Source organism: Rhinoderma darwinii, chromosome 3 (genome assembly GCF_050947455.1).
Source record: "Rhinoderma darwinii isolate aRhiDar2 chromosome 3, aRhiDar2.hap1, whole genome shotgun sequence".
NCBI lineage: Eukaryota > Metazoa > Chordata > Amphibia > Anura > Rhinodermatidae > Rhinoderma > Rhinoderma darwinii.
This window is the reverse complement of record NC_134689.1, coordinates 186,681,277-186,697,556: the sequence shown is the minus strand read 5'-3', so window position 1 is coordinate 186,697,556 and position 16,280 is coordinate 186,681,277. Positions and strand designations below refer to the sequence as shown.

Below are 16,280 nucleotides of genomic sequence, written 5' to 3'. Positions count from 1 at the left end.
ATATTTAATTCTTAGAAATCCAAAACCAAAGGCCACTCAAAAAATGTGACATATGCTTTCAAAAGAACTGGCATGGTCAATATATTAATTTCAAATCAGAGAGTTACAAAAAAGTGTTATGTCTGTTTAATAGCCTCAACACTGGTGAATTTACCCACATACAACTGTGTTTGCAAGATAGCAGCACCTATAGGTGGCAGTAGAGAAACAGTTTTCTCCCTTCTGAAGGAGAGCTGTTTTGCATTTTTTTTCCCCCAGAGAGCATTGCCCTAAAGACTCCCTACCAGCTGCGTGTCCACAAAAAGAATCAGTACCATCCAAGAGCCTATTTGTGTTTGAGCATGTAAGTGTGAATCCTTGCTATGTTTATGTCATGGTCAGGCCTTGGGACAGGAGCATGGACCTACTGCGTCCTTATTAGATTTGCCAAGGGCTAAACTGTGGGGTGGAGTCTAAGGGATTTATGCCATTCTTAGTTCATCTGCCTCATAGTATTCAGTCTTTGACTATTCTGATGAAAGTTTGTTATGTGTATAGCCAGCTTAACCCCTTAACGACAAGCAATGGATATATCCATCAGAAGCAGGTGCTAGTTTCTGGATAGCAACGGATATATCCCTTGCTCTGATCGCGTGGGTACTGCCAGTGTAACCACGCGATCAGCGGCAGGAGAACGGCTGTTCTACACAGCCTGGCTCCTGCCGCAACTGCCAGAATCAAAGCACGCTCCGATTCCGGAAGTTTAACTTGTTAGATGCTGCTGTCAATAGCGACAGCAGCATCTAATGTGTTTGACAGAGGGAGAGAGCTCCCTCTGTCCCCCCATTGGCGCCCCCGCAAAGAAATTGCGGGGTGCCGTTGTGTTTCCAAGGCGGCCGGGGGCCTAACAAAGGCCTCTAGGTCTGCCTTCAGCAACTGCCTAATAGGCCATGCCTCTGGCACAACACAACGATCTGTTTGTGTTGTGTGTTTTACACTGACAGGCAATAATGTTTTGGTATACTAAGAATACCAAAGCATTATATAAGCGATCAGCAGTTTGCATGGTGAAGTCCCCTAGTGGGACAAAAAAAAACCAGTTAAATAAAGTTTAGGAAAAAAAATAGAATAAATTACAGAAAAAATAAACTAAAATTGCTACGATCTATGGGTATGTGGACCCTCTGGGCTGTACCGCTGTAGCGGGATAGCAGCTGACCAAACAGTGTAACAAGTAAATGTATATATAGTCCAAGCACAAGGGTACCTGTAATAGTTCAGACTGTAGCAACGGCTAGGCTCAGATCGAACCTTGGCAGCAGACACCAGGCGTGGTGTAACACAGCAGGCGTGACCGATGGCACAACACGACTCCAACTTTCTAAGGCACAGGAACAAGGTAGCACGGGATACAGGATACAGGTAGCAGGTACAGGAAAACTGGGAACAGGATAACACTAAGGGACCATTTGCAAGACTAACACAGGTAAACACAACAACGCTCAGGCAAGAAGTAAAGGGGCAGGGCCCTTCAAATAGTCCAGGGGATCATGGGCTAATAAATGATTATTTTCATGTGCGTGCGCTGGCCCTTTAAGGCCGGGCATGAGCATGCGCACCCTACGGGACACAGCAGAACATAGCAGAAGTGAGCACTGGTGTCTCCAAGGGAAGAGATGCGGGCTCGCGCTCACAGATCCATGGCTGTGGCCGTCGTGGGGTGAATAATCCCGAAGGTCAGCAGCCGTGGATGCTACAGTATCCACCTATTTCCGCCTCCTCTTCTTGAGGCCAGAGCGAGAGAGGAACTTCTTAATGGGGGTAAGAGCATTGAGGTTCTCTTCAGGCTCCCAGGACCTCTCCGCTGGACCAAACCCCTTCCAATCCAGCAAATAAAAAGTTCTTCCTCCTACTTTTTTGAAGTCCAGTATCTCCTTAACCCCGAACACATCTGAATACCTGCTAGGAGTAACTGCAGGGCTAGGCATTTTTGTGTAGCGGTTATGAACCACAGGCTTCAGGAGGAAAACATGAAAGTAGTTGAGGATCTTGAGGGTAGAAGGCAGCTGAAGCTTGTAAGGGACAGGGTTAATTTGCTGTAGGATCTCAAAAGTTCAGAGGAACCTGGGAGCAAACTTGTATGAAGGCGCCTTTAGACGGATATTCCTTGAAGACCGCCAGACTTTGGTACCCGGAAGATACTGAGGCGGCACTCTTCTTCTTGTATCCAGCTTTCGCTTCATGCAATCAACTGCCAGCAGAATAGAGGACCGGGTTTGCTGCCAGATCTGTAAAAAATCCCTGAATGCAGAGTCAGCTGCAGGCACCTGGGACGTAGCTGAAACAGGTAGAGGAATTTGTGGATGTTGGCAGTAGACAATGAAGAATGGTGTAGAAGCAGTGGACTCACTTGTGTGGTTGTTGTATGAGAACTAGGCCCAAGGAAGGAGCTGTACCCAGTTATCATGCTGCATGGAGATGAAGTGTTTCGTAGATAATTCTCCATGATTTGGTTAATCCTCTTGACTTGGCCATTGGACTGGGGATGGTAGGCTGAGGAAAGTGCAACTTCACATCTAGGAGTTTACAGAGGGCTCTCCTGAATTTCGAGGTAAACTGAACCCCCGATCAAATACGATATGAAGGGAGAGGCCATGTAAACGGAAGATATGCTGGATGAAGAGCTTTGCCAGTTGAGGAGCAGAAGATGGGCGGAATAAAATGTGTCATTTTAGAGTACCGGTCCACCACCATCCAGACCGTATTGCATCCTGCTGAGGAAGGAAGGTCTGTGACAAAGTCCATTGCTATATGCTGCCAGGGAGCGTTGGGCACAGGCAGAGGCTGGAGCAGTCCTGCAAGGTTGGAGTGAGCAACTGTGTTGAAAGCACACACAGTGAAGGAAGCGAAAAAGTCCACAACAACTTTGGGCAGTGTGGGCCACCAGAAATGATGAGCAATCAGATCTCGCGTCTTACGAACCACCGCGTGCCCAGCCATTTTAGAGCTGTGTCCACAGCGAAGGATTCTCTTTCTGTCTGCCAACCGCACAAACGTCCTCCCCGGAGGGATGTCTCTAACTTGCAGAGGGTTAGCAGAAATAATGCGGGACGGGTCTATGATACATTGAGGGGACTCCGCATTGTCTTCTGTTTCAAATGACCTAGACAGGGCATCGGCCCTCACATTTTTGTCAGCGGTACGGTAGTGGAGTACAAATTGGAACCGGGTGAAGAATAGCAACCACCTGACTTGATGGGGGTTAAGCCGTTGAGCTGACTGTAGATATGTAAGGTTCTTGTGGTCGGTGTATATCAGGATGGGGTGGGCTGCGCCCTCTAGCAGATGTCTCCACTCCTCCAGAGTCAATTTAATGGCCAGTAAATCCCGATCCCCAATGGAGCAATTGCGCTCTGCGGAGGAAAAAAGTCTAGAGTAATAGCCACATATCACTGTCTTTCCTTTGAGCCCGGATGTCAGGATGATGGAGGATTGAGGCTGAGGTAAAGGCATTCTTGAGGCTATTAAATGCAGCTTCTGCCTCTGGAGTCCACACCTTGGCGTTCACACCCTTCCTGGTAAGGGTAGAGATAAAAGCCGTCAATGATGAGAAGTTTGGGATAACTGCCTGTAGAAGTTGGCGAATTCCAAAAAACGCTGTATGGACCACAAGCCCCGAGGACGTGGCCATTCTAGCATGGACTTTACTTTCTCAGGATCCATCTTGAGACCTTGATCCGAGATGATGTAGCCCAGGAAGGGCAGAGAGTTTTTTTCAAATACGCACTTCTCCAGCTTGGCATACAGATGATTCTCCCTTAAACGCAGCAGAACTTGATGGACATGCTTCCTATGAGTCGTCGGATCTGGAGAGAATATCAGAATATCATCGAGATAGACCACAACACAGACATAGAGAAGATATCGGAAGATATCATTGACGAATTCCTGGAAGACTGCGGGAGCGTTACACAGACCGAAGGGCATCACCAGGTATTCGTAGTGCCCATCTCGAGTGTTAAATGCCATCTTCCACTCGTCACCTTGATGGATTCGGATCAAATTGTAACCCCCATGCAAGTCTAATTTAGAAAAAATCTTGGCTCCTCATATGCGGCCAAATAGTTCGGAAATTAGTGGCAATGAATATTTGTTCTTGACCGTGATTTGATTGAGACCACGGTAGTCAATGCAAGGCCGAAGAGATCCGTCTTTTTTCTTGACAAAGAAGAACCCGGCACCAGCTGGGAAGGAGGATTTTTATATGAAACACCTCTCCAGATTCTCTTTGATATAGGCCGACAGAGACTGAGTCTCTGGCAAGGACAGAGGGTATACCCGTTCACGGGGAGGAAAAGCATTTGGAACCAGTTCAATGGGGCAGTCATAAGCCCGGTGTGGAGGAAGCGTCTCAGCCTCCTTCTTGCTGAAGATATCCGCTAACTGAGAGAAATGAAGGGGTAATCCTGCCAATGACTGAGGCAGGGGTGGCTGGACAGGATGGATCTGTAATAGACAGTGACTGTGAGCAACTGGAGAAGATCAACTAGGTCTTTTTGGATGAAGTTTGCTGCGTCCAGATAGGCAGAGACCCGGTGCGTCTTTTCACCAGACACTATGGCCATGGGAATGGACAGTTCTGAGGAGAACTTTCTATTTAGCGCTGTTCCACCTAGGGTTGTCTCTCCAACCAACCCTAGACATTGAAGTTTTTTTGGCTTCTGAGGGCAAACTCAGAACATGACCTCCAAGGCCGCAATACAGACAAAGTCCCGAAGTGCGTCTGCGGTGTTTCTCCTGGGCAGAAAGTTTGAGCCGGTCCACCTGCATAGGCTCCTCTAAGGAAAAACTGGTGAGGGCAACAGGGATTGCAGGAAGGTAGGAGCCAGCTTAGGGAATCTTCTCTCCCAACGAAAATCTTGGGATCGCTCCCGGATCCTCATGTCAATCTGGGTGGCTAGAAGAATTAGGTCATCCAGGGTAGGTGGCAGATCATCCCATGTACCCCAAAATAGTACCAATGAAAAATACACCTTGTCCCACAAAAAACAAGCCCACATATGGCTACATCGACGGAAAAATAAAAGTTACGGCTCTTGGAATGCGGTGATGCAAAAACAAAGTATTTGTTTTCTTTTTTTTAAAAGGATTTTTATTTTGCGAACATAGGAAAACATAAAACCTTTATATATTTGGTATCCCTGTAATCGTGCCGACCCATAGATTAAAGTTACATGTTATTTATGCCACATAGTGAACGGTGTAAATTGATAAAGTGAAAAACAATGCTGGATTAGCGGTTTATTTTCAATTCTTTCCTAAAACAAAGTTAATAAAAGTTAATCAATATATTATATGCACCCAAAAATGGTGCAATTAAAAAGTACAACTCGTCCCGCAAAAAAACAAGCCCTTATATGGCTATTTCGACAGAACAAAAATAAGGTTACGACTCTTAAAATGCAGCAGTGAAAAAACAAAAAACAAAAAATAATCTTTGGTCATTAACGCGCAAAAGAGCTTGGTCATTAAGGGGTTAATGAAACATATAATGCATTTACTGTCACATATATTTTTAGCATTTTTTTTAACGTCACAGAATCCAACTTCTTGTTTGTGGTTTGCCAAGGAGAAAAATAAGACAACTATTAATGGATGCTGAATAGATTATAGCATATTGCCATATACTTTTCATTGACTTCCATTCTTCTAGTTTGAAAAAAAAGGGCTTTAGAAACCGAGGGGGACATAAAAAATGGAGCAGAAGTTGAGCAGGTTCTAAAGACCTATGTGTATTTTGTACTTATTCTATCACATTGCCTTTGCCACATCTCTTAGGCTATGTTTGCACGGCAAACCAAAAATGGACGTAAATATGGAGCTGTTTTCAAGGGAAAACATCCCCTGATTTTCAGCCATTTTTTAAGCATCGAGCATTTTTTGCAGAGTTTTTTTAAGGACGTTTTTGGAGCTGTTTTTCTATTGAGTCAATGAAAAATGGCTTCAGAAACGGCTCAAGAAGTGACATGCATTTCTTTTCTACAAGTCGTTTTTTCCCTGCAGGAACGTAATGCCGTTTTTCCCATTGAAATCAATGGGCATATTTTTCGAGGCGTTCAGCCCCCGTATTTGTAGCCGTTTTTTGGGGCTTTTACAGCCCGAAGAATGGCTGAAAATAGGCCGTGTGAACATACCCTTAACCTGCCTAAAATAGAAAAAGAAACATCTATGTGTACAAGCCCTTAATTTATGAAGTTATAGATGAAGAAGAAAGTGAAGTTTCATAGCATGCAGTTGCAAATACCTTTGGCATCACCTGTCTCACACTTTCTTTGCCATGCATATGAAAGTGCAGAAGTTGTTTCATTTGGAATGTCATGTAACCCACATGGCACATCGGCATAAATAATCAAACCACAATCCTATAAAATAAACAATGAGATGAAAAAGATGACACTATATTTAATTGTGAAGCTCTATTACAGATGCACAAATTACTGTATGTTAGGAAAAATATCCAGGCTGATGAGGGATCATAAATATATTATTATAAATAATTTAGTTGTTCAAATGAAGGCACTGACATCCAAACATTGTATGTGTAAGTCCTCTTCACTTTAACATTTGAGATATTTATCTCACACACAGGGAAGATAGAGAATATAATCATTGTAATTATTAAGATATTTAATTTATGTTTTTTTCTAAAAAAAAATTAATAAAGATGTTGAAAAAAATCTTCAAATGTATTATTCAAATATACTTATTGGTAAAACAAATGCAAGAAACATTCATGTGTATATCTATTTTCCGATGGCAGTCAAGGCCAGTATATAATCACAAACCCACTTATACTTCCCTGTGTCTTGTTGTGGCTTCCATAATATTTTCTGGCAGCATATTAATAATGATAGAGAAAATATTGCTCGTTATAAAAAGTTATTTATAAGTAGCAAATCCTCTGATATGGTATGGGAGTAGGGTTTCTTGGGGCCACCAAAGGAAAACATGAGGCCCCATCCTCCATCCATCAATAAGGTCAAATAAGTAATTTGTGAATCAACCCCTAAGAAACAGACCCTAGTGACAAGGGATTGTCTCCAAAATCAGCTCCAATGGGGTTGTCTTCTGATGGACCAATGGTGTCCATTATTACAGTCTGGGCCCACCAGAGGATCCTCTGCTACTCTGTTACTACTTTACTAGATCCTGCTATACCTATTGTTATAAATATGTCAAATGGAACCTGTCTAACCTGATCCAAGATTATTCCTGGAGTAGCCGTTTGGGGTTCAAAAAACTGTTTACTACAATTATTGGTGCCTTTTGCCTTTTTGTTGTATTGTTGTATTGTGGCATTGCAGTCTTTGTGTAGAATATACATTATTAAGAATATAAATTATTCAAGAAGTGACTATGGCTTTCAAATGAAGTCTCTCCTGCCCATCCATACATTGTTCATTTCGTATTACAACAAGTAAATGAAATTGTGTACAGACTCTATTACACTGTATGACTAAACCTAATAAATCGAATAGATAGTGGCATGTACACAATCCTGACATACTTCTCTCTCCTGTTCCATTGCTTATATGAATGCACCATATGTGTCCACAAACCTATTTTTATCTGCATAAGACCTCCATCTGAGTTCTGTTTACCAGAAAGACAAAATACGTATTTGTGTTTGAGGCCGTAAATACTACATAGTACGTGCACTAGTGTAAAATATATGTCACATTGTGCTTTTTAACACAAATAAACAGGATAATGGCCCAAAACCAGAGAAATAAATCACAAATGGTGAAAAATTTAATGTGTCCTTCATGTTTTATGTGATGACGTCCTTAATGTGTAAATACTCTCAAAGTGAAGCTGAGTTTGACCTCATATGGAAGGCTGCATCCCGGATAGAAGCCCATGTACCTGCGTCTTTTTTAGCGTAAACCAACTACTTAGCCCCTTGAGGTCATGTAAATAGAAAAATAACATATCCTACAAAGCAAGGAATGTGCTCTTTTCTATGCCATGTCACCTAATTCCAAACTATTCCAATTCCAAAGAAGACTTGCACTACATTTCCAAAATGTAGGTATCTTCAATCCTGATAGAACATTTTACAATACAATATTAGATATGTTTTTAATTTAAATGAATTACAATTACCAACAAGTAGACCTGGATTACATTCTCAACAAACTCACACTTGTGAAAATTAAATAAAATAATCTGTTATCATGACAATTTAAACAAGAATACAATTTGTGTAGAAAAAAAATTGGAGAAGATTTACTAATACTGATCCAGGTCAGAAAATGGTCACAAATGAGCTGCGCTTGGTGCGACCCTGAATCCTCCTTACTCTTCTGACACATTTGTATGTGTTAGTAAAAGTGGTGCAGGGGTTTAACAAATATGGGGTTCACCTCAAAGGCCATATTTTACTATGTATTTATTTATGCCATATAACTGGGATAAATAAATTGATGAATCGACGCGTATATCTAAAAGAGATCAGCACAAGTTGGTCATTTTCAATAAATAAGGCCCAATCTCTTCATTTTAAAAATGTGTTAGTAAACAATTTCGCCATTCAGAAGACATTAGTGTGATGACCCACTAATTGTAGGTGTCCACTGTGTCGTTTAGCAGCAGGGAGGTGTTGATAATGGAGATGGGGAGGGGGGATTTATATTTTATATATAGAAACTTTGATTCAGGGCTGGCCTTTTGAGGTTTGCAACCAGTGCAATCGCACAGGATGAATCCGCCACCACTGCTGAAGGGGGCGCCACAGATGACCTGGCAACTCGCACTGCTATTAGAATACTTTATGTGTGGAGCTGTTATATTGTCCCTGTATCTTCGTATTATTTGTACACTGTATGGGGGTATTTATTTAGGCATTGTATGTCACTGTAGAGAACATTATTTTTACAGTGTTTGGTGATGGTAGCACTTTATAGTATTGTTGATTTGTCAACTGTATGGAAGTGTTATTTGGCCACCGAAAGGGGAGGTGGTGTGGGGCAGGATAAGCCCTGTTGGTGCCCATGGTGGTGGTTTAGAGTCCCTGAAGTTCATTTAATTGTCCCGGCTTGCTCCTTTCCAATCATCTACTCTGCCTACCCCTCTTCAGTATGCCACTGTTATTTGGGTACCATACTGTATAGTGCTTATGACTAGTATGGTATGGTTATTTACACACTGTATGACTGTACACCAAAATGGGGAAGAGGGATACCAACAGAAAGTACCATCCGATGTAAGGCCAGCCCCACTCCTATTGTAAGACCATATGCTATTAAAAAAAATGATGCTGCAAAAAGAAGTTAAATAAAATATCATGACTCAAAGATTGAGATTTAAGGGATTTTGCACATAAAGTAACAATTTCTGGCTGAGTTTTATTATTTTAATAACTTGCATTTGAAAAAGTGAGAGATTCTGATATTTACACATATTATAACCTTGCTGAGAAAACAGTAGTCTAAAATAATCCTAAAAGTTACAACAAATTGAGTAGGTCATGAAGGGAGAACCTCAGTAACTGAGGGCGGGCATTTTCTGTCATCTCTGACCTGGCTCCAAACCTTGTCACCATCCCCTTGTGTGATGCTCAGTATGCACCAGGACATGTTAAAGGAACACATATATTCCCTTTACTCGAGCCACACTGCGATCATGCACAATAAATTATACTGACTAAGACATTAAGCACATTATACATATATATATATTAACAAATGGCAAAAAGACAAAAACCTTCTTTTTACATTTCTATTGCCCATGTGCTTCACGCTACTATATACATTTGTATAGATTTTAAGGAAGCAATGTTCAATCTATTTTCATACCTTCTTAGTATAATTCATTGTTCTCAGGGGTAGAGAAGCCAACTGTTACATTGTAAAGTGAAATACAGAGGCCAGGGGCTGTCTACTATCCAACTGCGATGTTCGCTTGGAGCCACAGGGTCTGGGCACGCTGTGTAGATATTTAGCAGTGCTACTCCAACTAACATTAACATCAGACAGTTTTGCCCTCACATAGAAACAATTTGCACAGGGCTTCACACAACAGCCTCAAATTCCTAAATGGCTTGTGACTGCTCTCAACACAGTGCTACAGGACAACTTAACAGGGATTTTCTTGTTCATACTTGTGCACAGGTATATGTCTAAATCCTACTGTAATAATGAGGGCCGTCATTTCAAGGGCATTTTAACAATGATTGGGTTTTTTTCAGAGATAATAACACATTTTTATGTATTATAATAGGACAAATTACTTTGCGAATGCAAGTCATTGTTAAAAGGAGACTAATCATGATTTTTCCGCATATTAGCTATTAATGAACGCACATATACTGGATAGATAGATAGATAGATAGATAGATAGATAGATAGATAGATAGATAGATAGATAGATAGATAGATAGATAGATAGATCTGTTTCGATTTAGGGATGCTCTTTACTTTTTGGATTATTTCACATGCTGGAATCACAATTTTATTGGGGAGTGGGCATGTGTTCCACCTTATTTAATTACACATATTAATCAATTATTATATATTTTTTTATTATATTATCATACAATGTAATATTTATATATATTATGTAGGCCGGTCATTATTACATGACAGTATGTTTAACAGTTTTTCAAATTTTCATCATGTATTTCACATATTTATGGTATTAATTTCACTTGATTGTATCATTGTGACACATGATATATATAATTGTAATTACCGGAAGGATAAACAAAAGTTAGATCAGCACTGTGGCAGGTGCTAAGCTTAAAAAAAAAAAGGATTTACCTTTCCTTATATGATATAATATAAAAAAAATTAGCAAGGAAGCAGCACTCAAAAATAAAGTGAATTTATTCACCGTGCATCCACTGCAACGTTTCACCTTCTCAATGAAGGCATTTTTAAGCAAATTGTGATAGGAACACACAGGTATATAATAAGGAGCATAGCTCAATCAATCAGTGTTACAAATATATTATCAATTATACAAAAAGATACAAACTATGCATAGTGTACATCAATATATAAAAAAAGCACCAGATATCATGCAAGTTTGGAGTGGAGGATATAGTGAGATGAACGGTTCACCCTCCCCCTTTTTTCCACTTTGTAGGGAGTTCACAGACCCATTTATACAGCAGCATAGCTAGCGGGGGGACAGGGGGTGGTGGTTCCGGGCCTACTGAGATGGTGGGGCCCACTCACTGCTAGTGCACACTTCTAACGCTACCCGCCAGGAACAGAAGAAACCTGCCCGCGTGTGAGGAGAGGGTGAGCAAGCACCCCTCCTCGATGTATCCCGTTCTGAAATTATACAGGGATAATGGCTGCTTTAAACAGGGATGATGGGGTTATATACAGGAATGATGGCAGGTATATCTAGGGATGATGGGGGTTATATACCGTTATATACAGGAATGATGGCTGGTATATAGAGGCATGATGGTTGATATATACAGGGATGATGGGGGTTATATATGGGGATGATAGCTGGAGCAGCCATCATCCATGTATATAACCCCCATCATCCCTGTACACAACCCCCTATCATCCCTGTATATACCATCCATCATCCCTGTATTTAACCCCCATCATCACTGTACACATCTCCCTATCAGACCCTGTATATACTGCCCATCATCCCTGTATATAACTCCTAACATCATTACTGTATATAACCCCCATTATACCTGTATATACCAGCCTGGCTGGTATATACAGGGATGATGGAGGTTATATACAGGAATGATGGCTGGTATATACAGGGATGATGGTTGATATATACAGGGATGATGGGGGTTATATAAGGGGATGATAGCTGAAGCAGCCATCATCCATGTATATAACCCCATTATCCCTGTACAATACCCCTATCATCCCTGTATATAACTGTATATAACCCCCATCATCCCTGTACACAAGCCCCTATCATCCCTGTATATACAGAGTAAAGTTTTTTTGTAAGTGTTTTTTCTATGAGTATATTAAGTTGTTTTTCTATCTGAATTATAATAGTTGCATGCTGTAAGCCTAATTGTGAATGTACTTGTAGCCGCTCACCTGCTCTGTTTCTGGGATTTGTATATGATAAGGTTTATGTGATGGATTAGAGCCGATGTTCCCCTTGCTTATATTTGGCTAGTCTACTGCTTTCAAGTTGGTTTGGATGTGTATCTCCTTTTGATATACCGCTGGCCTGGTATTATAGTCGGCTATTAAACTTCTATAGATTAGGATCTGTCTCTGATATTGAGATGGCTGCCGTGTCTTCTCCTGTTAATCATTCTTAATGTAATAGTCCCTTTCTTTTCTACTTTTTTGCATAATGTAGTAGATATCATTTAAACGAGGCTATACATGTGTAATGTACTTAAGACAGCCTTTTATACTGCTCTCAAACATTACATTATCATGAATAATATAGCAGCGTATACAGTACAACACTCTTTCTCATTCAGAATGATAACCTCTATGATTAGGATGCGCCTCTGCAGTTGTAAAAATGCATTGGGGGGCCTACTGGGTTGGGGCCCACAGAGATAGGTTTTACCCTTCTCCCCATGTGCTGAACCCCTAGCTACGCCTCTGCATTTATACTTCTAGGAGTCATGGTGGAGTCTTATTTATTGTATGGTCCGTATACTGGACCTGTGATTAAACTTGCATGATACCTGGTTCTCCTCATAAAGCCATTGATCCTGGAATGGTCTTCACCATATATCCCCGTGTGGATTGTATATCCGCACGGTGATGGAGTTGACACCAGGGTCGGGGTACACCTCAACCCTAGGGAGGTGAGCCACAGATGATGGAACTGTTATCACCATTGATGCTATTAACGGGTTCACCGCATATGAATTTGTGAAGTGCTGTGATTTCATAGATAGATGATGATTGAAAGACAACAGACACATCAGAGGAACCTGATGGAGACCATTTGTAAGTCAATAGGGTAAGTCGGGCACCGCTGAGGACAGTCGTGGGATGGATTCGGCACTCCGACCTGGCTTCCGTTATGAATGAAAGCCACGACACTGATGTGAAGAGAGGCTAACAAAAGCACACATATGTGCAAGGAGTGTCATGTCTAGTATCTTGTTTTCACACATGCAGCTATTAATTGCAGTTATTAACCAACATTTTACTAAAAGATCAGATAAAAAGCAATGCAAAATATGTGCAAAGCAATAAAGTAGCTAGTTGTTAATAAAAAAAAAACTAGAGAAGGAAGTAGGGTGTGTACACCTTGTTATGCAACGAATGTTCCGTGAAAATATATGGTATTTAAATGACTATATCCCCTTAGTGACCAGCCCATTTTAGGCCCTAATGACCAAGCTATTTTATTCGTTTTTCTATAGTCGCATTCAAAGAGCTATAACTTTTTTATTTTTTCATCTACATAGCTGTATGAGGACTTGTTTTTTGCGGGATTAGTTGTGCTTTTTAATAGCACCATTTTTGGGTACATATAATTTTTATATTAACTTTTATTAACCTTTTTGGGGGGGATTATAAAAAAAACCTGAAATTCCGCCATTGTTCTATGCGTTTTTAAATTGACGCCGTTCACTATGCGACGTAAATAACATGTTAACTTTATTCTATGGGTCGGTACGATTACGGCGATACCACATATGTAGAGGTTTTTTATGTTTTACGACTTTTGCACAATAAAAACTCTTTTGAACTAAAATTATTTGCTTTTGCATCGTCGCTTTCCAAGAGCCGTAATTTTTTTATTTTTCCATCAATGTAGTGATTTTTTGGGCTTGTTTTCTGCGGGACAAGACGTAGTTTTGAATGGTACTGTTTTGGGGTGCATGGGACTTATTGATTCATTTTTATTATGACTTTTTTGGGGGGCAATGGAAAAAAATTGCAATTTCGCCATGGTTTTTTGCGTTTTTTTTTATATGGTGTTCACTTTGCGGTTTAAATTACATATTAACATTATTAATGGAGTCATTACGGTCGTGGCGATACCACATATGTGTACTTTTTTTTTTTTTTACACTTTTACTAAATAAAACCACTTTTTATGGAAAAAAATGTTTTTTTGTTTTTTTTTTACTGTACTTTTTATTAATAATCTTTATTTCACTTTGATGACTTATTTTATTAGTCCCACTAGGGGACTTTACTGTGCGATGTTCCGATCGCTGCTATAATGCTCTGGTATACTTCGTATACCAGAGCATTATTGCCTGTCAGTGTAAATCTGACAGGCAATCTGTTAGGACGTGCCTCCGGCGCGTCCTAACAGGCATATGTCCATGGCAGACCTGGGGGCTTTTTTCAGGCCCCCGGCTGCCATGACACCCCATCGGAGACCCGCGATTGCATTCGCGGGCCGCCGATGGGTGACAGAGGGAGCGCACTCCCTCTGTAAACAAAGTTAAATGCCGCGGTCGCTATTGACGGCGGCATTTAACGGGTTAAACGGCCGCGATCGAAGTAAACTTCGATCGCGGGCGTTGGAGAAGGAGCTCAGCTGTCATCAGACAGCAGAGCCCCGGCTCCTGCCTGCACGGGAGACCCGTGCAGGACTTAGACTAGGCTGACGTGAAAAGGCGTCAGCCTAGCCTAAAGCCCATTAGTGACTCACGTAAAAAGGCGTATTGGTGGTCACTAAGGGGATATGCTATATCTTGGTACATCAAAACAAGATTAAATATCATAAATAAAAATGGATATAAGCAAGGAGTGTCATGTCTCCTAGGCTTAATTCACACTAGAATTACATTTTTATTTTTTTGGGCTTAAAACAGGGAGGAATCCCAAAAGACAAAGAGGTTTCTTCTGCCCTTTGCTAGGATTGGTTAAATAACAGAACAGAGGTTGGAAGTTAGCCATATAGCTATTTTTTTCCACTCATCAATTCCATAGTACAGAATGAATCAGGTCATGCCCCTTCCTTCTGAGCTTTATGGATGAATAGATACACAAAATACATGCAAAAGAATAATGGAGCAAATTTACATATACTGGGGCACCATTGAGCGGCATGCCAGTATTATGAGCGTAACTTCCAGGATAGCAGGGTGGCCAGCAGACAAGGGTGGGGGGCACTTCCACTTAGAGGTGAGATGATGGAGGGTGACAGTCAATGGATGCAGATTACTAGAAAAAATCAAGTAAAGGAAAAAGGATACAGCAAAAAATTGTTTCTTATGGTAGGTGTGGCAGAGTAGGGTCCTATGCCGAGTTTTGATTCAGGCTTTCATGGTTACTTGTTACTCCCTTGGTCAGTATGGAACTTTACTGTAGAGTGGTCCATATTCCTTGACACTGCACATATTAATTGAAGAATATGGTGCACTGAGAAGGAGAGTTACTGGAATGAGGCATTTACTTGCTCCATGTTAAAGTTAGGGGAGGACACACTTGCTGGTGCAGTAAAAAAGTACAACTCCCAGCATGGTCTGACAATTGATCATCATCTGACTATTGCGTCCCAGAGATATAACGCCATATGTGCCTCCAGAGATATACTATGTTGTCATTTGTGCCCAATACACTCTGCAGACAAGACCCCAATATAAATTCAGTTCCCAGACCAAACTCCGAAATAAATTTAGAACACAGACCATATTAATTTATACCCCAGACTAGATCCAAAAAAATATAAAATTCAGACCCCAGACCAGGCCTCTCTGTTTACCTACCACTACCTCCCGATACTTTTATATTCTGGGCAACCCCGCACACAGGGTCTTGATGCCAGCCAGTGTCAGGATGTTCTGTGCACCAGGATGTTCTGTGCAGGGTCATAACGTCAAAGTGGAGTGGTGCTTGGAGTTGAAGAGGACTCAGGATTAAGTAGCATTAAGGGATGTTGGCCATTATCTGTTGGATTAAATCCAATAGTTAACGACTGGCGCTGGTCCCCGGTCCCATTAAGTCCATGGGTCCCGTAGCAGACACTCTGGCTGCTACGGCTGAACATACAACCTGCTAATAAGGTATGCCATCGCCACTCTTCTGAGGTGCAAAGTGACAGAAATCTTTAGTAAACAAGTAGCACTGAGGGAAAGACTTTTAAGCCATACACCTTTTTTATATACAGAATATTGAATATCATTCCGTCTGCATATTGTATTATCTGAGCTTCTAAATTCATAATCTGCAGTTTGAATGTATTGGTGATGACCTGGATTTTACTTAGAATGACATGCAGAAACCACGAGGACTCAATTAAAATGCCTACATATTATCACACCCCTAACATGTGGCAGAAGCTGTACAAGATGTATGATGAGAATA

At 41.1% G+C, this 16,280-nt stretch overlaps 1 protein-coding gene across 1 annotated transcript in view; it reads right to left on the bottom strand.

Moving 5' to 3' along the window:
• Positions 1-16,280, bottom strand: part of CPED1 (cadherin like and PC-esterase domain containing 1) — a 328,476-nt gene that overhangs the window by 50,170 nt on the left and 262,026 nt on the right. Inside the window, exon 16 of the mRNA XM_075857143.1 lies at positions 6,284-6,401. Within this exon, the coding sequence (XP_075713258.1) occupies positions 6,284-6,401 (118 nt within the window). The remainder of the gene's footprint in view (positions 1-6,283; positions 6,402-16,280) is intronic.